At 42.3% G+C, this 21,821-nt stretch overlaps 1 protein-coding gene across 2 annotated transcripts; it reads left to right on the top strand.

Moving 5' to 3' along the window:
- Nucleotides 1-811: 811 nt before the first annotated feature.
- On the top strand, nt 812-21,821 carry BTBD3 (BTB domain containing 3). 2 transcript variants are annotated; one of them, XM_064647554.1, is made up of 5 exons: nt 812-886; nt 11,991-12,255; nt 12,804-12,894; nt 13,392-13,510; nt 17,462-21,821. In XM_064647554.1, the coding sequence occupies exons 2-5, from the start codon at nt 12,113-12,115 to the stop codon at nt 18,492-18,494; spliced, it is 1,386 nt and encodes a 461-aa protein (XP_064503624.1). In that variant the 5' UTR covers nt 812-886; nt 11,991-12,112; the 3' UTR covers nt 18,495-21,821. The 2 variants fall into 2 exon arrangements, with proteins under 2 accessions (XP_064503624.1, XP_064503623.1); XM_064647553.1 differs by lacking the exon at nt 812-886 and having other exon boundaries at nt 10,925-12,255.

The following is a 21,821-nucleotide window of genomic DNA, read 5'->3' on the forward strand; positions in this document are numbered from 1 at the left end:
AAGGGTGGTTCATCCCTCTGGCTGCCTGTTGCTGGCCCTGGGATGAAACAGGTTTATTTTATTTTTATGTCTTTTTTTTTTTGTCCTTAGAGGTCGTGATTAACAGTGGATGAACAAACGCAAAGCTTTACGACGACTAAATGTTTTTTCCCCTACAACTTTTAATCAAAAAAAGCTGCTGTCCAAAGGGAAGTGGGAACTCTCGTCCTCACAGATATTGGTGCATGAACAAAAAAAAAATCAATCGCTTCTTTTTTTTTTTTTCTTTTTTAGAGGGTGAATCCTCAGACAGGCTGGTTGCTATAAGCCATGAATATGCTTCACTTTCGGGCGTTAACGGGATTTCTAATTTTTTAAAAGGGGTTTTTCTAATAAAAATAAAGGAGTAAGTTGGGAAGCAAACTAACACCACCTAATTTCGGAGATGAAATCCTAGGGCTGCACAGCACGAATACGCTTCAACTTCAGGCACAAACGGGGTTCCTAATTTTAAAAAAGGAAGGATTTCTAATTTTTTTTTTTAAAAAAAAAGGTATTGTTAGTTCGCCTCCCAACTTATTTCGGGGATGGAACCCTCAGCCTTTGCTGCCACTGGTGCCCTGGGGGTCGGGGCGGGGAGCGCTGTGAGGGCAGGCCCTGACCGGCCTCTCGCGGGGCGAGGCCGCCGGTTCCCCGTCGTTCGGCGGGGCCCGATTTTTGAGGGGGAAACCCTCCAAACACACACGAACCCGGAGAAGGGGGAGCAGAGGGCGGGCAGGGGGGCTGAGAGAAGGGACGGCGGCGAGGGGAGGGAGGGGCCGTGCGCGTGCGCGCCTGCGGGGCGGGGCCGCGCGCGCGCCGCCGGTGCGAGGAGGGGCCGCGCGCGCCGCCCCGGGAGCGCCCTCAGGTCAGTGCGGGGCGGGGGTGGGAGCGCGGCCGTGAGGGGCGACCCCGCGGGGGCCGGGGAGGGACGAGCCGCGGCGGGGCGGCGGCGGCGGCGGCGGCTCCAACTCCGGGGATGTGGCGGTGGCAGCGGCAGCCTCCGCTGCCGGGCTGTGGCGGCGGCGGGGGATGGACCTCAGCGCTCCGCGGAGGCGCCTCCGCGAGGGGACGGGGCGGGGCGGAGCGGCCGCACCTGAGCGGCGGCACGGCCGCGGAGCCGGCGGTGAGGGCAGCGGAGCCGCCGGACTGTGCCCGCACAAAGAGCCCCCGGGCACGGCCTTTGCCTGGGCAGAGTCGCGATTCGTGTCCGCAGCCGGGGCTTGGGGCCCCTTCGTCGCCCTTTGTGCAGCAGCGGGGCGGGTTCGGCGGGTGCCGGTCGTGGGGCGGGTTCGGGAGCAGCCCCGGCCCCGGGATCCGGCTGTGCACCGGGACGCGTTCCGTGGTGCCAAGCCAAAAGTTGGGCTTTGGGGTTTTTCTCCTGCTTAAAATAAAGCTGGTTTTATAGAAGAAGTATTGTAAGTATTAATCCAGTAGACTTCCAACAATCAACAGTTACACCTGGTTTGACATAAATGCCACCTCCTCTTCCCCACCTCCTCCCCGAAGTTGGCTGAACTTCCTTACCTACCTGTGTATGAAGGCTGAGTGGCTTCACTTAAGGGCCCACACCTTTACATTTTGCTGTTTTCCTGATTGTTTTGAGAAAGCCACCTGTGAACCTCGAGGTTTATGAGTTCATTTCCCTATGGTGTTCCCTAGGCTGTGATGCCTTTTAAAGAGGGAGGGAGCAGTGGGTTGTTCTCACCTGAAGTTGAGAAAAAGTTTGAATTGAAGTTAAGGTACTTGAGTGTTCCTGAAATGTGGTTGCTAACATGCTTAATTAAAACAACAGAGTGACTGTGTCTCATCCAAGAAGTGCTGGTGCAGGTTCTCTGCATTGTTGTTAGTGCTCACTGTGCTTTGTTTTCAGCAAACTTTAATCCGTGTCTTGGGCTTTTTCATTGGTGTTTTGTAGAGAGGGGTGATGTTGGGTTATAGGTATACAATGCTGCGTGTGGCGTTACTTTAACTTTTATGCCAGAGTTAGGCTCAAAATAGCTTTTATTTTGGTGGGAGAGAACTGGTCTCACCCTTTGCTACAGAAAGTATGTGCAGTGTGCCCCAATGCACAATATCTGGGGTTTACTATGGGATTTAATTTTGCAAATCAAATCTTTTAGGGCCTTCATTTTGAAGTAAGTTCTGCAGGACTGCCAAAGTTAAATGTAGACTTCAGTACTTTTTTTTTTTTTTTCCTTTTAAATCCCCAACAGTAAGTGCACTGCAGCTGACTGCACAATAACTTCCCTTGTGTTTCCCTGCCAGTGATCCTCAGCTCTGCCCCGGAGGAAACACCTTTCAGAAGAAATATGGAATTCCTTTAGTTTGCCCTTCAAGGCTGAGGAAAAAAAAGGTGCAAGTTGCAACAGTGATTTTTATGACTCGGGCACTTGCTTGTTAGAGCTTTTGAGCAGTTTTTTTCTCCTAAAGTTACCAAACCTGTTTACATCACTATGTAAACAAGCGATAAGGAAGTTTGTGTCTCAAAGAGCTGATAGATGAGGCAAAAGAAGGATATAGGAGATAGGAATCCCATAAGGAAAAGATTAAAAGCTTTTTGTGCTGGAAGTTGTCATCAGTTATTTTTTGTCATCTGCCATTTTTTTGAGTTCCAATCCCATGCCTTGGTTACAAAACCACTTCATGTGTGTGTGTGTGTGTGAGAAGACTGAGGTGGGAAGGTTAAGGAAGACGTCACTTCATTCGCATTTGCAAACTTCTCATTTTTTAGGCCTGGCTCGTCTGTTTTGTGATCCTGCTGCCATTTCTGAGTTTGATAACTTGGCAAGCTGCAGGGGGAGAAAACCAAGCGAATCCATGTCTGGAAAGCGTGTGTGCATTTTAAAGCACTGGGGAACTGGTTGGCGATCTCTGAATGTCTGCTGGCTGTGCAGGTGCAGAATCACAAAAAAACAGATTTGGAAGGTGTCTGGAGACATCACCTCATCCAGCCCTGTTGCCTGTAGCCTGATACCCCCAATAAATATTTCACCAGAGGATCATGTACCACTTCAATACAGGGCTGAATGACTTGTTGATAACGTCCTTCTGTGAGAGGATATTTAGGTACCAGGTTACACTCTGTATCAACCCTAACTACAGTTTCTCCTGTTCACATACAAAGCAGTTTAAAGGAGTAATTTTCTTTACAAAACTGCGTTCTCTGGAATTAAAGCTTTGCTTGGTTGCAAGACTTTTCAGAGAGTATGGAAAGAAAGCAGCTCTTCAGGCAGGTGGCATGTTTGCTTGTCTGATAGGTGTGAGGTGTTTTATGTAGGCTTACGATAGCTGGTGCAACAAAATCCCTTTAAAATCTAATCCATAAATATGCCACGTGTTCCTTAATGGGGTGTCACCTTGGCCGCTTAGTGGGGGAGGAAGGCGGAGGCCACTCTTTAGCTCTGGGGAGGAGCTGAAGCTGCCTGTGTGTTATTTACAAACAGAAAAGAGTGCAGTGGCTTAGGCTCTCCCTTTGTTGAAGTGTTTTCCCTTCCTTTGCAGTCCTCAGCACACAGCTCAAGTTGCAGATGAAAGAAATCCCTGCCCTGTCAGACAGCTTGCTCAGCTTCTGTCGAGGAATGCAGCTCGAAGGAGTTACTATGTGATGTTAGAGTAAGGTAATGCACTTAAAAGTGTGCCAGGGTGCCCTGTCTTCCTTAGGGCTCTTTGCCTTTTCCTTGAGTGATACACTACCATCAGACCAAGGTGATAATACAAGAAAAAGTAAAGGTTTTCACACTGTATAAAATTTTATAATACATAAAACTAATGTGTAGGTATGTTTATCTTGCATAGTCCCTTAATTTTGCTGTTCCGATTCCTTGCTCCTCCCTTAGTTGTTTTCTCTTTCTCTGTTGAAGTTCTGACATCTCTGAAACAGAATTATTGTGAAGAAAACCTGGCATTTAAGATATCCTAACGTTGCTAGGCAAATACATCCTAATGCTTAAAAATACAGTCTGAAACCAGAATTTGATGCATATATATATACATGTTCGTCTTGGAAATTCATGATGGCAAAGTAGCCGCCATTCACTTGTAAAGAGGAGGAGAAAGTGATGGAAATACTAAAGCATAACTGATTGGTAACAAAGGGAAGTGTGACTGAATTGTTTGCAGCAGAGGAAAGTAAATCTGATTTTCTAAAACAGTCGATAAGATAAGAATTCGGCAACATCTTTATCCCCCTGTGGATTCAAAGGGAGGCTGTGTGTGCTGTGTGTCTGGAAATAAACAAGATCCACACCTTTTAATGCGTGGCAGAGGGAAAATAATTCAGTACAGTGTAGTTTAATGAATGCCTTGTTTGGTTCCATTCCTTGGACTATTGGGATGCAGCTCAGTTTAGCAGCAATCAGTCTCATATCTAAAAGTTTGGGTTATTAAACAATTGTAAAAGCACTTGCAAGAGTTGTTACTTGTTGGTTTTAATTGTCACTTTTGAGAAGTGAGAGCCTCTGCGTTTCAGAAGGCATTTCACATCCAGTGCTTGGTTTGCCGATGGACTGACCTGTTCCTCTTTCACTAACTGGCATAACCTTCCTCTTTTGTCATTTAAAATGCAGTAGGGACAAGAAGTTGTACCAGAATTTTCCCATTTAACACACTGAATGGTTCAAGTACGGTGTTCTTGTGGCTGTACACACACAGGTTGCTGATCTGCTTTGGGTTTTTAACCCACATGTTCCCTAAAATTCACTAGATGTAAAACTACCAACTGACACGATGTAGCTTTCCCATGACAGACATGTACATTAGAACATCTAACCAAGCTTTCCAAAAGTCCCCTCTGTTTTTCTTGCCCTTGTTGAAGGTGCTGGTAGCATGGCAGTCCCAGGAGACTGGACTAAGGCCACAGAGAAGGGGTGTGTGTTTTAGCAATGTCCTTTCCCCCTCTTTTGTCCCACTGGGTACTTCAACACTGGTTTGGTATGGTGAATGTAGCTCATCTGCTCATGAAAAATGTAATTCTTGAATTATACACCAACATAATCAACTGGAATACAGTTCCCCTGTGGATATTTATGGCTAGTTGCTCTTCTAGTGCCATCAGTTCTCACAAGTGAGGACTCTCTGAGTAAGGGTCTTTGTTGCCTTTGCATTTTGCAGTATTACTGGGGACAAAAACATTTGGGAATTGCTGATGTGAAAGAGAAGGACCAGTCACCTTACAACCTTCCCTTTATAGAGCCTGTCTTAATTTAACTATTCAGTTTGAAAATAATAGTTTCTGAGCCAAGTTAAAATTAGTATGAGGATTTGCCTTTATAGTCAAGATTGTCTGCAAGATAGGAAGATCTGTCTGCAGTCATAAGATCCAACCTCTCCCCTGAAACAGGCAGCATGTGAGTCCTGATTGCAGTGGTGGTTTTCTGAAGTGCACTAAGATCACTGGCTTCTGTCTCACAGGGCACCGAAGGATCATTAAATGCTAATGACTTTTGATTACTGTTGACCTTGGTCAATTTAGAATTAGTGACCTAGAGAGGAAAACCACTGTATCTCATTACCAATTTCCTGAGCTATCTGATCTTTCCTTTGTAAGTCAGTTTTGGTAAGAGGCAGAGTAGAATTAAAGTTGACCTTTGTCTTAGAAAAAGAGTTGAGTGCTTTCAGGTTTGCAATATTATGTTTAGAAATAAATAAATAAATGGCAGCCAATAAAAAAGAACTTATTTTTTTGACCCCACAGACTGTCAAAAGCAAAGCTCTGCGTGGGCAAGCTCAAGTAGTAGTGATGGGGAACAAATGCATAATTTGTCTCTTTTAAATTAGTAGAGAAACAGTTTATCTCCTGTAACCTTGGATTGAATTCTCATTTTGTGGTTGCAGGTTTTCTCATCTCAGAGTTCATTTATAATTCTGGTTTTTTACTTTGAACTATCAAGAAGCAAATTAATGCTCATAGAATGCATTGCAAATTCTGCTCTGGGATATTTTCTACCTGCAGCTCCCTAACTATGATATTGAGGAATATGGCTTAGCAGGCTTGTAAAATCATATATTTCATGTTGTAATGAAGCATTTGACATGATTTCTTTTCATATGCCCAGAAGAGAACGTCTGTGGGATAATTCCCTGTAACGGGATCAAATATGTTGTTCACTGTAGGTTGTTTAAACACAAGCCTTTCTTTTCACAGTTGTGGTTCATATGGACTGTCATTCATGCAGCAGGCATGGTATTGAAATCAGGATGAAAATGCAAGAGAATTTTAAACATATTTTTTCTTTCTCACTTCTGATTCATCAGCTATATTTATTTTGGTCCATCAGGGAACAAAACCTTTAACTTTTAAAAGGAAAAAAAACAGCGTAGGGAAGTCTTTTGTGTTACATTGTGTTTGGGCTGTAAGTATAAAGTTATTGAACCTCTCGCTGGGGTTAAATTGCAGATTTTAGACAGCTAAGCAAGAAAGTTACAGGAAAAATTGAGTGGGAGACGGATAGGAATTGGTTCATGGAAAGCAACTTGAAATCCACACAAGGAAAGTAGATGTTTATGCAAGTCAACACAGGGCTAACTGTTGCTCTTAAAACATATTTTGTTCTGATTGCTCTGTCTCAAAAAGGATGGTGCTTTAAAAAAACCAAAACAACAAAACCCAAACAAAATGAAAAAGATTGCAGGTACAAAAAGGGCTTATGAAAAAGATTAAGGCTGCTTTGGTAGAGAGACTACAAGAGTGAAAAAGGCTTCTTTAGGTTTCTGTTTTAGTTAAGTTTGTGTTTACCTGTTGACTGCTCTGCTCAGGACTTTCTGCTTTTGTTTCCTTTAAAGCATTAAGAGCATACAGGGGAAAAAAAAGTGAAAACTATTTTAGTGGATAATAATATGCAAAGTGTTTAAATCCTCACACACACTAAGCAGTTAAGACTATTTGGTAACAAGTATGTTGCAGGTGTAGCATGAGGTTTATAGCAAAATACAAGTTAGCTATTGTGGACTTTGGTTTAAAGCTTCTAGTCTTGGTTCAAGATGCAATTCTGTGATACTATTCTGCTCCTTCCCAGCTCTTGGCTATTCTGGGAAGTAAATGCTATTTTTTTTTTAAGCCTGTATTCTGGTTTCTCTGAGAGTCTTTACAATTTTGCCCATCCTTCATCCTGCTATTAGGTTTTTTTAATAGTTTGGGGTTTTCTTTTTTGACATTACTGAGTAAGACTTCATTGCCAGCTTTTCCATGCAGCAGATAGGATGGAATTTTGGTTACTTCCAGTGCTGCCAATCAGAAATTTAGGAGAAAGGAGATTGGGAGGCTTTGTAAACTGTAACACATTTTTTACTTGAGGAAATGAAGAGCAGAGCTATCAGTCCCTTTTCCAAATGAGTGTTTTTACAAACGCAAGGGTTGGAATGGTGATTGGGAAGGATGCTCCCACGGGACTAAATAATTCATAGATAGATAAACAGAACCAGGCTCCACAGCTGTGTGGGATGGGTCTAATGAGGTTTTTGTTTGTTTATTTGTTTTTTGAACATGTATATTCCATTTTTAAATGAGTGCTTAAAGTCAAGTGAAATTGAATAAAAACTAGCAGTGGACAGACAGAAAGATTTGTTAAACTGTAATGTGTATTTATTTTGGTTAATCAAAATGTATCATCTGAAATTTGTTTCCTTGTAAGGGGAAATTCAAAATTTAAACAAAGAATGTTAATAATGCATAGGCATAATAACTGCCAAGGGAGACACTTGGCAACTTTACAAAAAAGAAATATATGCATTTTCTCATTGCTTACTTGGAATTCTTTCCTTTATTCATGATGTGGTTGTAACAGACACTTGGGAATTTTGATGAAAGCTTGTTTTTTATAGAATTGTCCAGTTCGTGTTATTACATGAGGAACAAGCCTGTAAATGAGAGATACAGAAAAACACAACTTATTAGAAGAATTAAAAGAAAAAAAATAGAAATACTAGAGGTATCCTTGCTATTGCAGCAGGAGAGACTGATGTAGCATGAGGAAGGATACTCCCATCAGCCCTGGAAATTAAACTGATTTCTTGATTGGAAGTTACCTTTAGAAAGGCATAATTATAGTAGTACCATGCTATTAAAAGTTGTACCAAGACCTGGGCTTAAATATGACTGCTGTACCAGCCCTCACAATGGTGTCAAGGTGTATTATGTTCTTAAGGGATAAATGAAACTGGGATTGGAGGTGTATTGCACACACTTGGATTCCAACAGCAAAATTGCTGCTTCAGTTGTTCACAGTATTTCATCAGGAGCTGATTTCCAAGGGCTTGTAACCCACTCCTAATAATTTTAAAGGGGCATGTACTTGATGTGTAGTATGTCAGCCTTGGAATATAGTCCTTTGCTTAATTCTTCACCTCTGGTATTTTGATTTCCCATTAGGCCAGTGTTAAGATTTAAGTATGGAATTTCCTACACCCTCTAAGTTAAAATATTTCTGGTTTCACTACTTTGCTTATAAAATAAAAATTAATGTGCCTTTGAAGAGCTGTATTTCCCTTTTTCTCAGTTGTATATATCAAGTTTAGATCTGTTAATATATAATTAATGAAGAAAAATGAGACTTGCTGAAGAAGATTACGAGCACATGGTAATAAGCTTTCAGAAATGGATAGATCTTTGGGTCAGAGAAGGTCAATTTTCTTGATCCTCTTGCTGGAGACAGACTGATCTAAACTGGGGATTTTGACTAGTCTTTCACCAGGCAGTAGTTCATAGGTTGCTTTTACTGACTGCCAGCATATTGATTTCTAAATTCATTAACAGTATGTGCATAGTAGAACAAGAAAACTATGTTACAGGCAAATAAATGGAAGTTGCTGCCAAAACAGAAAGAATAGTGAGTGCAAATAGCACTGATCCTTTGGGGTTTGTTTTTCCCATTTCACGTGCATCTAATGGCTGGTTCATGAGACTCGGTTTCTGAGCTGATGAAGTGCAGTGGAAGGTGGTATGAAGCCTGTAAGAGGTTTGCAGTTTTTCATAGGAACTTCTAGAGTCTGTTGTGGAATCAGTGCTATTTTCCAGTTTTTGCTGCTGGGTGTCTTAAGAGCAGGCAAAAGTGGTAGTTTGGCTTGCTATTTGCTGGAGTGGATTTTTATCCTGTCATGCAGATAGTTCTTGTCTGCTGGGGTCTGTCTGACTTCTGAGTTCAGGCAGAACGTGCTTCAGCTGCAGCTTCTCCCTCCCTTCCTTTCCCAGAAAGCACAACAAGCTGAACGTGTGGTGTGTTACAGAACTCAAGGTGTGCTGGACTCCTGTGGATTTCACATTTATGATCCATCTTTTCCAGACAGACTTAACTGGTCAGTCCATCTGTCATTCTCTTCCTTCCTCTTCTGTAGCCTCCCAGTGACCTTATCTGGTGTGTGTGTATAATCTTTGGATTTGTACTGGTCAATTGGTTTGGAGAAATGTGCAGAGACCTTGATTTTTATATACTTTGGGAGCCTATGAAATGGATTTGTGGAATGACAATCAAATCTCCCAACCCCTGCTAGCTTTCGCCTTCTGCCAACTGCAGTGCTGACAACCACATTTGCTGAAGAGTCTGTTTTTTTCTGTTTAAGACTCCTTCCTTTTGAAATGTTTGTCCTGTGCGGTGGCAAAAGGGTTATTTTTGTAACTAGAAGGGCTGGAAATTTACATAAGGAGACAAGAAAAGCTCAACAACCTCAAATTCTGTGCTGAGAATACCTGCTGTGTCCCTGTTATAAACTCAGCTGTGAGCAGTTATAAACATCCCATATGTGGGATGAGTTTCTTCTCCTTTACCCCTTCTTTTCCCTCTCTGCAGTTCAATATGGTTTAGGTTGTTATTTTCCCTTTCAAATCAATCTGTTGCAGATAAAAAAGAAGGAGAAATAGGGAAGGAGAAAGAAAAGCTCGCTAGAAATAATTTCTTTGGGAATTACATAACCTGCCTCTCAATGTATTTAGGAACATATCTCTGCCTTTCAGCTACACCAGGCATAACCCACCATCTTCCTTTAAAATAGCAGTCAAGGAGACTTTGCAGTAAGATGTTGGATTGTGGAATGTAGCAGCTGAGGCAGGGATGTGTCTCCTCCTGTTCCCCCCCTCCGTGAGCAGTGACTTCAGACAGAGAGGACAGATGTGTGTCTGGGAATGGCACCGTCTCCAACCACTGCAGCAAAGGCTGCACATGGCCAACTGCCAGGGTGTTCTGTTAGTCCTTCCCGTGGAGACCTGGGAATCTCTGGAATACCTGCAACAGTGTCAGACAGTTAAAGATATTCTGAGTGTGCCTTACAAAGCCACAGCTGTGGTTCAAGCAGTTGTGGTGGCATTTCAATAAATACCCTCAGTTTTAAGTCAGTGGCAGATTTCTCTCGGGGATTTCAGCGAGATTTCTCCACCAACCTTTGGTCACTTTAATTTCACTGTTGTACTCTAGTCCAGCAAAACTAATTAAGGCAAAACGTGGCTAAATTTGCTTTGAAAGCAAAGAGGATTTTTTTCTTTAAAACTTGAAAATAATTATGAAATCATATTTTAATTATCTCCCCCCCTCAATATTTTAAGGTGTGATGTGTTGACATCTCATACCTAGTATTTTTTATTTTCCTGTTTTTGTTAAGTGGCTATGCTTACTTGTGATGTTTTTATGCACTTGACCTGCTATGAAAGAAATCTGATCCATATTTAAGTTCTGAGTAAACTAATGACCAAAAATTAGTCTTCTTTCCTATTTAAATGTTTCACTTCGCATAACTTATATCCTGTATATTCAGAAAGGATTTTTGAGTAAAATCAGAGTATGTTTTTATCTCAAGGAGTGATTTCTGCCCAAGACTCTAAATCATTCGGACTTTTTCATTTAATGCCTTGAAATATTGATTAAATATATTCACTCCGGTTTGCTTTAATCTGATTGAACATCTACAAGTTTTCTTCTGATGTGGTGCAGCCGGTGTCGGCTGTAAGCTGGTTTAATTAGCACTGCTCGGTGATTTGGGACCCCTGTCAAAGGCTGTTACGTTATCTGGAAACACAAGGAGTTAAAGCTGAAGCTGTGACCTCATCTCTATTCATGTTACACTGGAGCAGGAGCTGCGCTGAAAGGGGCTGTTAAACTGCGTCGCTGTCTTTGCTGCTGCTGCGTGATCGCTTTAATTTGGTTCTGAGATCTGTAGCGTGCTTTGCTGAACTCTTACAGAAGGGATTAGTGGGAATACCAGAGGCAAACCGAGCCGTGCTAACATCGAATGTCCGTAGAAATAGCTACCACGGAAATATATAGACTCAAATACACCTTTCTACCCGATTCCAACTTTTTTATTGCTCCCCCTGTGACAATTCAGGCGGCACCGGGGAGGACTTGCTCTCTGTCTCTCACATACACACACACACACACGGTCCTGGCTTACGCAACCGTGCCGTGTGTTACTTAATTGCTTATCTGTGCGTAGGAGATGCCGATTCAACTGCTGCGGCTTTAACGTGGGAGCGGCGCACGCCACAATAGGTGTCACTGTGCGCGAATCCAATCGTTTTCCCTGGCTGCAGCCATTGGCTCCATCCGCACGGCTGCGATACCTACTCCGCTCCCATCCTTTCCACGCACAACTCCGGCTCGCCGAGCACACTGGCAGCGCGACCGTGCGCCTCCTCATACCCCCTCCGGAGAGCCTGCTCTCCTCCCGGGCTGTAGCGCTTCCCCGCGATCCTGACCGGGAAATCTGGAGAGAAATAAAGCTGGCGGGAATGATGGAGATGTATTTAACGATTCAAGTACTGGATCAAACTTAAAGTCAGTTCCTTACCCGGTGCGCTGGAAAGGTCACCTTGTCTTGCTGGAAAAGAAGCAAACTCTCAGCTCTGCTGCTTTCTGTGTAACAGCTTCCACGTGCATTCCTTAATGTTCCTGGCTAGTTAGGCTGTCGGGCTTTACAGACCGGTATACTCATGGTAGATGAGAAAGGAAAGAACATGAAATGTCTCACCTTCTTCTTGATGCTTCCAGAGACGGTCAAGAACAGGTCCAAGAAGAGCTCTAAGAAAGGAAATAGCAGCAGCAGTAGCAGCAGCAAATTGCCTCCAGTTTGCTATGAAATCATTACCTTGAAAACCAAAAAGAAGAAGAAGATGGCTGCTGATATTTTTCCCCGAAAGAAACCAGCCAACACTAATACTACTGCTGTCCAGCAGTACCATCAGCAAAATCTCAATAACAACAACACTATTCCAGCACCCAATTGGCAAGGACTTTATCCAACCATCAGAGAGAGGTAAGTTCAGGGCAGTTTATTTCTGCTCTTTGAATGGAAGAGTGAAAAGTAGCAAAATGTTCAGAATGCATTTATTTGCTGAAGAGAACACAGTTTTATTTTGTTTGATTGTTGTTGGTTTTTTTTTCCTCCGTGTGTGTGAAACAAGCATTTGGGTAATGGAAAATATTTTAATATCTCTTTTCCAGACAGTGCAGCTGTTTGTCTTGAGTAAATAAAAATGTTGCTGGAAGCTGCAGCATCCCTGTAAAGATTTGCTTATAGACCTTGGTGGGGATTGTCAGTGAAACATTCTCTTGACTTAGATTTCCATTGCTTGAAAAGTTCTCAGAAGTTTGGGGGTTTGTTTCATTGCACACACACTCCACACACATTTTAGTGTTTTAGCATTTTCTCTGGTATATTGGTGTAATGATGTGTAAAGTAGCTTGAAGCGTGACCTGCTTCTCTTTGCTAACTTTAAGTTGTTAAGACATTAAATTTCTTGGGTATGGGGCAAGCAGAGAGTTACTGGGCACCACGAATTAACCTGCTCCCTCTGTTTGTAGAAATGCAGTGATGTTCAACAATGACTTGATGGCAGATGTTCATTTTGTGGTCGGGCCACCAGGTGGGACCCAGCGGCTGCCAGGACACAAAGTAAGCAACAGCTGCATTATCCGCTCGGGCAGGGAGAGCCCAAGGGAGCTCTCAGGGCAGGGAGAGCCCGAGGGAGCTCCTACGGTTACGCCAGGACATGGCGTGGGAGGCTTGGCTCTCCTGGGACGTATCTTCTGTATTTTAGAAGGCTGCATGCAGTGAAATAGTCTGTCCTTTGTACATTTGTTGTGCTAAGGCAGTAAAGTCGGGAGTACTCCTTTGTGCAGCTGGTTAATATTGCTCTTGAGATTTTCTAGAAATAGTTAACTTCTGTGGTGGACATGAGGATTTTCTGGTAGCTAATGTATCTATGCCCAAGAGAGTAAAATGCAGGGAAAACGTGTAATTTGTTCTTAACTTGGGCTTCATTTCTTACTGAAGTGTGTCTGTAGAGCCTGTCAGTGAAGCCCAGTATGCTCAGAGTGGCTCTCCCACACAGTTTTTGTTGGCAGTGCTTTCAATTTAAAGCATGAAATAAGATTTCCCTTTCTCAACAGTACGTCCTGGCTGTTGGGAGCTCAGTATTCCATGCGATGTTTTACGGAGAACTTGCTGAGGACAAAGATGAGATCCGTATCCCAGATGTTGAGCCTGCTGCTTTCCTCGCAATGCTGAAGTAAGCACCACTCATCTGCTGGATGTTTTTTCCTTCCTGATGTACACACACACCGCTGATGTCAGAGCCGAAGTATTAGACTTGCATGTAGACAGAAAGAAAGCAGTCTCTTAAAATATCCCTCTTTTTTCTGTTGTTTTAAACTTTCACCTCATTTTGCTCTCCCCCTCTACTTCCAGGCACACACATATCAGCCTAATGTAGGCAGTTGTAAATAATGACTTTGACAGGGGATCTTTGGGCACATTGTGTACTGTAATGCCTATCGATCTGATTTGTCACTACACGTTACACAAAGGAATGGAGTTACTGAAAAGATTTGTCAGCTGTAACAAAAAACCCCAAACCAACTGTTCTACTTTGCAGGCATAGTGAAAAGTTAAAAACACGCACACAAAAAACCCCCCAAGCCCAGTAAATTGCTGGCTTTGTATGTTAACATTGTTCCAGCTCTTTTATAAACTTGCTGTATGCAGGTCTTGTCTTTGAAAAACCACTATATTCAAGTTATTGAATATAGCCTCTGAAAATTAAATTTCTCCTCATATATCATCGTGATGCATTTGGAAAGTGATAAAAAGGCTGTTTGTGTGAATAGGGGGTTTTATCTACCAAGGAGAACCAGTCAGTTTACATGATCATTATTTTTCTTCTTGCAAACTGCATAAGAAATGCTGTCTTTTCCTAAATGGGCATAATGAAGCAGATTCCCTGCTGAATTGTCCTTGAATGTATCTATAGACTCTGATTATCAAAGAGAAATGACCTATCACAGAAATGCTATGGCTTTGAGGGTTTTTTCCCCCTCAGAAAATACATCAGTATCTGATAGTGATCCTTTTAATATGCTGCAGATTTTCTTGCATGTAATGGTATAATCACTAGCTAGAAATTTATTGTATTTCACAGATTGTTTTGACTAGCTTGTGATTACAGAATGGTTTCTTTTTTTTCTTTTGCATTTCAGTGGCACTGTAGATCAACATTCAAAGTTGCATATAGAGTTTTTATAGGTTATCATGAACATCAGAAATGTTCTTTGCAAATATCAGTCTCTGCCAGGAAAAGCTACGCAGATGTTCTGTAGACCTGGAATATCAAGTTAAGATATGACATTATGCAGGGAGATGGATCCTTGCTTTGGGTCTTTCTGGCTTTGTGACAGAGCTCAGAATTGTGCTTTACTTTCATGCTGAATTTTACAAATCACAAATACAAGATACTTGGGTTCCCCCAGCCCCCTTTCTGTTTGAAAAGCAAATCTATTTCACTGTGGCTAAATATGATTTGCCATATAAAAACTGAATGCTCCCTGAATTTATCATTAAGAAATGTGTTCAGAGAGCAAACCTGATAGAAGAGTATCAATACTGACATCTAGGTCTTGGTGTGTTATTTAGCCCATGGCAATTTAGGAAACTGTCTATGAGAGCATGACCAGAACCATTGGATTCTCCACCTTCTCAGCTTTTATTTAAAAAGCTAAAAGTGCAGGAAAAGTTCATGGTCTGCGTGGATGTTGAGGTAACCTTGCTAGTGCTGCCTTCCCCTGATGCAGTGTGCCTGAACCTGCAGAGCTCCTGTGCCTGCAGATTCTGGGATATCTGCAGCCCTGATGGTGCAGGAAAGGCAAAGGGATGTTGCGCAGCAGTGCAGCATTCCCCTCATCTCAGGATCCAGTGCATGTGGAGCTTGTGGGAAGCCACAGTCCCCCTCACTTCTCTGGGAAATCATCCCACAGTGTTGCTTGCTTGCAACTGCTGTGAGCATTGAATGGCAGAAGGCTCACGATGCTGTTGCTGCAGAAGGAGCAGACTTTTTACCTATCCCAAAGCAGCCCTCTCCTTCATACACTTTTTTCGGCATCATAAACTTTGTCAGAAAATACATCGACTTTGTTTTTGTGGATTTTTTGGTTTTGATGTCTTGTTGGTTTTGGTTTTGTTTTTTTTTTTTCCCTAGACAATGAATTCTTACAGCATAAATATTTTTGTGTTTTACTATATAGTGGGCATTCTGACAACAAACATCAGATGAGGTTTTGCCAGATGTACCATAGAAAATAGTACCTCGACTTATAGATGTTAATTATTCTCCCAGAAAAATTGCCTTGGCTCTTCTCTGCGGTTTTAAAAATAGGATTAAGCTCACAGTCTAAAATACATAGTCTCACTGACACACTGAATTGGTGTCTTTAATGTGTTATATCTTATCCTGATCTTGACTATTGAAGTTAGAACCATGATCTCATCCCAGGATGAATGTGTTACTAAACCGTCAAATCCTGTGGTCCAGCAGAATCCTCAGTTTAAGAACAGGCTGAACCTGGAATATCAGCAATTGCAGACCAGAGTGGAGGTGTGTTGGCAGAGTGGGAAGTGTGGGATAGTGCTGACAGCCGATCTGTGCTGTGTCTGCTGAAAAGCAGTGATATTAGTTCTTCACTTTCATGAATATTAAACTTGCAACTTTTGTACTATTTCAATTTAAAACAGATGTCATCATTCTCTCTGTGCTATCAGGCAAAGAGAAGGACTAGAAGGAAGGGAAGAGTTGGAGAGCATTGAGGAGAATCATAAAAACAAATTAATTGAAACACGTGAATTTTTTGGCCAGTAAAGGAGCTAAGGCTGTAACCAGTGATATATAGAAGTGTTCTTTGTTGTTACCAATAAGCTGAAACCAAGTAGTAAAGATTAAAAACAGGTTTGGCACTGTGTAAGTATTCTTTTTGATTGTAACCCCTTAGATTTTATATTGCTGGAGCAGTATCTCCTCTGTGCATGTTTCCTAAGTGGGGCTTGGAGGATACTATCTCACACCTGCAAAAATACAAATAGTTATTTACAACTATAACCAGATCAGTGTAGATACTAATTCTACCTTATAGGCACATCTGTTCTGCAAAAATTTCATTGTGTAAGGAAACCTACTAACTAGGAAATTTTAATTAGTACAAGGTCACATACAACTTCAGCTCTTCTGGAGGAAGACGCTTTTATCAGCCATAACCATCAAGACTTGCTTATCCCTGTGAAGAGTAAAATTGCATTTGGCATGGTTTTAGCACATTGTATTCACCAGCTGCAAATGGGGCCCTGAAGCATGAGATACTGAAAAGAACAAACTGTACAATGCTTCATTTCTCCGAGCAATGAATCCCGGCAGTTTAGTCACATAAATAGCATTTCACCTTCATCTCTTCCACCACACTAGCATAGCAGTAAAGCTTTTTTCCTCCTTATGCAGTGAGACCGAGAGAAAACGCTGTGCTAGTGGAGTTATGATGTTGCAAGTATTAAAAGAACTGAAAATTACAGTTCTGTACCTTTTCCTATAGACTTTATCACCCTGTTTGAAAAAAAAAAAAAGATAAAAAACCATAATCTAAAAATACCCAACCCACTCTTTATGGAAATGGATAGCACCTCATATGCTGGAATAGGATTTATCTTCTCAGACTACCTAGTTATTGCCTGTAGACTTGTTTTCATTCCTGCATTGTATATACAGCTCAGTAAAGGTTCACCATTACAGGATATCCAGTCCAAATCCTCTTGGTAACACATGTTCCAGGCTTGTGTTAGCCAAGTAAGGTAGCACTCAAGGAGCTCCCACCAGGGGCAGATGGGCTCTCATCAGCCATGACCTGTATGGAAGGGACACAGAGCTGGAGGGGCCCTGGTTTGTAAATATAGCCATTGTCTCATAGCATGTACCCCAGATGGCAGGTTGGATTCACCTTAGGTTTAAGATTCTCTTCCATAGTCTTACATGAGTGCTGAATTTGTTTTGTACTTTCATTTTAGATTTAATCCATATTCCCTAAAACCACTGCTTAGTTTTAATGTGAAGCCATCTAACTGTTCTTTGTTTATAATTTTTTATAAGTTTATTGTTGACACATTTTTGCATTAAGCATCAGCGTTACGTCCCTGTGTTTTATTTCAGGTACATTTACTGTGATGAAATCGATCTGGCTGCCGACACCGTCCTGGCCACTCTTTATGCTGCCAAGAAATACATTGTCCCTCATCTCGCCCGCGCCTGTGTCAACTTCCTAGAGACAAGTCTGAGTGCAAAGAATGCGTGTGTGCTGCTTTCCCAGAGCTGCTTATTCGAGGAACCCGACCTGACCCAGCGCTGCTGGGAAGTGATTGATGCCCAAGCCGAGCTAGCTTTGAAGTCTGAGGGGTTCTGTGACATTGATTTTCAGACACTTGAAAGCATCCTCCGAAGGGAGACTCTGAATGCCAAAGAAATCGTTGTTTTCGAGGCGGCCCTGAACTGGGCTGAGGTGGAGTGTCAGCGGCAGGAGCTGACGGCGACCATAGAGAACAAGCGCAAAGTCCTGGGCAAGGCCCTGTACTTGATCCGCATCCCCACCATGGCTCTGGACGACTTCGCCAACGGCGCTGCTCAGTCTGGGATCCTGACCCTCAACGAGACCAACGACATCTTCCTGTGGTACACGGCGGCCAAGAAGCCGGAGCTGCAGTTTGTCAGCAAGCCCCGGAAAGGCCTCGTCCCTCAGCGCTGCCACCGCTTCCAGTCCTGCGCTTACCGCAGCAACCAGTGGCGCTACCGGGGCCGCTGTGACAGCATCCAGTTTGCCGTGGATAAGAGAGTGTTTATCGCCGGCTTTGGGCTCTACGGCTCCAGCTGTGGGTCGGCAGAGTACAGTGCCAAGATTGAACTCAAGCGACAAGGAGTTATCCTGGGCCAGAACTTGAGTAAATACTTCTCGGATGGCTCTAGTAACACTTTCCCCGTGTGGTTTGAATACCCGGTGCAGATTGAGCCCGACACCTTTTACACAGCGAGCGTGATTCTGGATGGTAACGAACTCAGCTATTTTGGACAGGAAGGAATGACAGAAGTGCAGTGTGGGAAGGTGACTGTTCAGTTTCAGTGCTCTTCGGACAGTACAAACGGCACGGGGGTACAGGGAGGGCAAATTCCCGAACTCATCTTTTATGCTTGAATGAGAGTGTGTGGAGACAAAGCGTTTTGCTATGAAGAACCTGTCAGGTTCAGGCCTCCTGACACTTAGGTTTTTATCTGCAGATATGTGATCAGTGCAGGGAATATGTAAACGCTGTGGGCAAGTTCCTGGCTTGCTGTACTTGTAGCATCGTTGGTGATAAAAGTTTAAGTGTAATATTTTAAACTGGAAGCTCTTGGAAACAAGTGAGTTTTAAAGGCTTTTTGTAAGAGGGGTGCCTGTTTGCTGGTGACGCTGACCCTTTCTTTGATGCACCTGTGAATCACCAGAGGACATCCCCCTCTTGTATCTCACTAAACACTGTCTTCATTGATCCCTTTCCTCTTTCTCCATTTCCTGCTTTCTGCTTGTAATTCTTTGGGGAGGTAGGGGTAGAAAATGAAGAGCCTTGTTTTATGGCTCTCTCTGCTGTCTGCTCTGCAGACTTTGGAGATTCCAATAAGCCAAGCTGCTTCTGACCATGGGAGCTGAAAGAAGTCCCTCAGTTGTAAGCAGAAAATGCACAGGTTTTAAACCTTCATACTGTAAGATTTTCCTGCAGCCAGCTGTTTGGGATGGCTACAGGGGAAGATGGAGAGAAGGAAGCATCTTTCAGGAAGCTACACAGCATGCTGACCATGTCCTCAGTGCATGGACATGTTTACAGTGAGGAAGGGATGTGGGCTTGGCAAGTAACCCTCGGAGTTCATTTACTAGGAATCCCACCTTGAAGGCAAGGAAGTACTTGCACGTGTTCAAATTGTATATGCAGCTCTTGAAACTCTACTCCCATGACCTAGTTTTTGCTACATTGATTTGCTCCTTAAATGGCTTTTCTCTGCTAAATAAATGGGAATTAATATCAATCATCTGATGCAGGATAAGTTTTTGTTTGTTCTGGGTGGGTTTTTTTAATTCTTCCTAAACATGGTAGAGGCAGATTATAGAGAAACAACAGAATGTATCAATCCTGACTTGGACTTTTTTCTGTAATATGAGATTTTTTTTCTTTTTATTACCAGTTGCAATTTAGACAAAGACAGAAGATTCCCAACTGTGGTCGTATTACACTTAGTTTATATAATCAGATAGCAGTGAGGAGGAAGAAGTCTTCTCTGATGTGTTAGTATTGGATCTCTTGCAACTGCTTATGGCTACACATCAATTAGAGGATTATGTGGTACAGAACCTTTTCCTTGTCTGAATTTTTTCCCCCCAAAACTTCTTGTTGTATGTCTGTATCATTTCTGGAAAATATTAGGGATACTCCTTGCATCAGGGAAGGAATCCAGTATAAATAAGAACTACAGGTACTGTTTAAACATGAGCAAATCCTTCACCACTGCACTGGGACAGTTGCTCCTCAGAGACACACTACCTGTTGTAAAGCATCTCATTCTTCCTTCACCTCTGAAGTGGGTTGTGTTTGTTGCGTGCGTTTTAACGAAATGAGAGGGACCAAACGATTCTTCAGACAGGCTGAAGATAAATGTTATAGTATATCAACGCATTAATGTAGCATAACCCTAAATTCACTTGTCAGTTCTGTAATAAAAATGTTTTTCTCATATGATTTCTTACCAGTTTAATGCTATTACTCTGAGTGTTGGTGGACAGTTGGAATCCTGGCCCCCGGCCATCCTAAAGTGCCAATACATCTTTGCAGTGTCCGAAAAACCATCTGAAGTAAGGAAAACTGGAGCATAGACATCAAACACTTTATGGCCAAAGCCCAGATCTTCTCTCTAGGTAATAAAAGGAGAGCCAGGTAAAAAAACTCCCCTGCAGGATTTATGCCTTTCATCCATCTTAGCGTTTAATGTTTTATATACATACGTACACGTGTGTGTAAGCAGAGCTCTCTCTGAAATGTAAATATCCTCAAAATACAGAGAGAAATGTTTTGTTTTCTGTAACAGATGTACGTAATCCAGGCTGTTAGTGAAACCTAAACAGAATGCTCCATGGAAAACTCCCAGAGAGAGATTTAAAAAAACCTCCAGTTATTTTTATTTAGATCTGCAGCTGAAAATAGACAAGAGTATAAATGATATGGAGTGGAGGAAGAGTTGCTGAAGAGATCGCAAAAAGGAATCGAAGATTGTGATGAGGTAATGGTCACCCTACTTTTAGACAACATCTGAGCAGCAGTTCCATTTATTTAGATCCATTTGAAGCAGTGAAAGATGCTAATCAGCTGATTAAGTTTTCTTACAGCAAGCGGCTGATGCAGATGTAATTACTCGGAGTGATGATCAGATTGACAAGTTGCTTGTCAATGCAGACTGCATTCTGAGTTGTTTGGGGAAAAAACCCAGGTGCCTCAGCTGGTGGGACAAGTCAGAGAGTACTGCATTGGTATAACAAGACTTGGGTCCTCACTTTTAATTTTTTTTTTGTTTGTTTGTTTTACTTACCTGTAAACAAAGGTGAGGTATCTGCTACCTTCACTGGCTAGAACAGAAGTTCAGACATCAGAATACCCTGTAGCTGTAATATGTAGAAAAATGAGCTGTTATTTAATTATTCTTATTTGCTTCTTTCATGAAATCCTTTTGACGAAGTAGGACGAGAGCAACCTCTGGCTTAATTCCTCTGAGTCCATTCCAGGTTTTAGGAGCTGGTGCATGTGAACGTTTCCAGTATGAATGACCAAACAAAAGCACCCCAATTTGATGCTCACAGTGTGACTTGTTTCTGAGCACTGCTTGATGCTAACGAGTACTGGCATATAAGAAGGTGGCCAGCACCAGTCACCTTGGGACATCAGGGCACTTCAGTAGGTGTCTAAATGTGAATTTGGTTGGTTTAGCAGTAGCATCCAAGCTTGAATGCATTGACTGACATCTTGCAAGCATCAGCCACATCAGCCTGGAATGTAAATGTAGTGTCGATAGAGATCACCTCGTAGATTCTGTCTTAAACTGTACCTGGCCATCTTTGCTACTTGTATCTTTGATTTTCCTGGTGAGAGGAATCTGTGATAAGAGAGTATAATGTAATATACTTTCTGCATATCTGAAATAGTATTTAAGTAAACATTTTAATTTCTACATTCTTATTGCACTGAACTGTTTTGGGGTTTGTTTCTTTTTTGTTGTGATAAACTCGGCTCACTTCAGGTCCCAGCACCCGTTTGTGCTGAAGCAGTGTTTGATCTTAGCAGGCTTACAGCATTATTTATAAAGGACAGATATATATATAAATATATGAAGTACCTCATGTTGAATGTTATTGTACTGTATCTTTAATGTCACAGTGCAGATCTTGTTGGACTCATGAATGTGTATAATCACGTTAAACATAGAAATAAAAATGATTCTTAAA

This window comes from Pseudopipra pipra, chromosome 3, assembly GCF_036250125.1.
Source record: "Pseudopipra pipra isolate bDixPip1 chromosome 3, bDixPip1.hap1, whole genome shotgun sequence".
Lineage (NCBI taxonomy): Eukaryota > Metazoa > Chordata > Aves > Passeriformes > Pipridae > Pseudopipra > Pseudopipra pipra.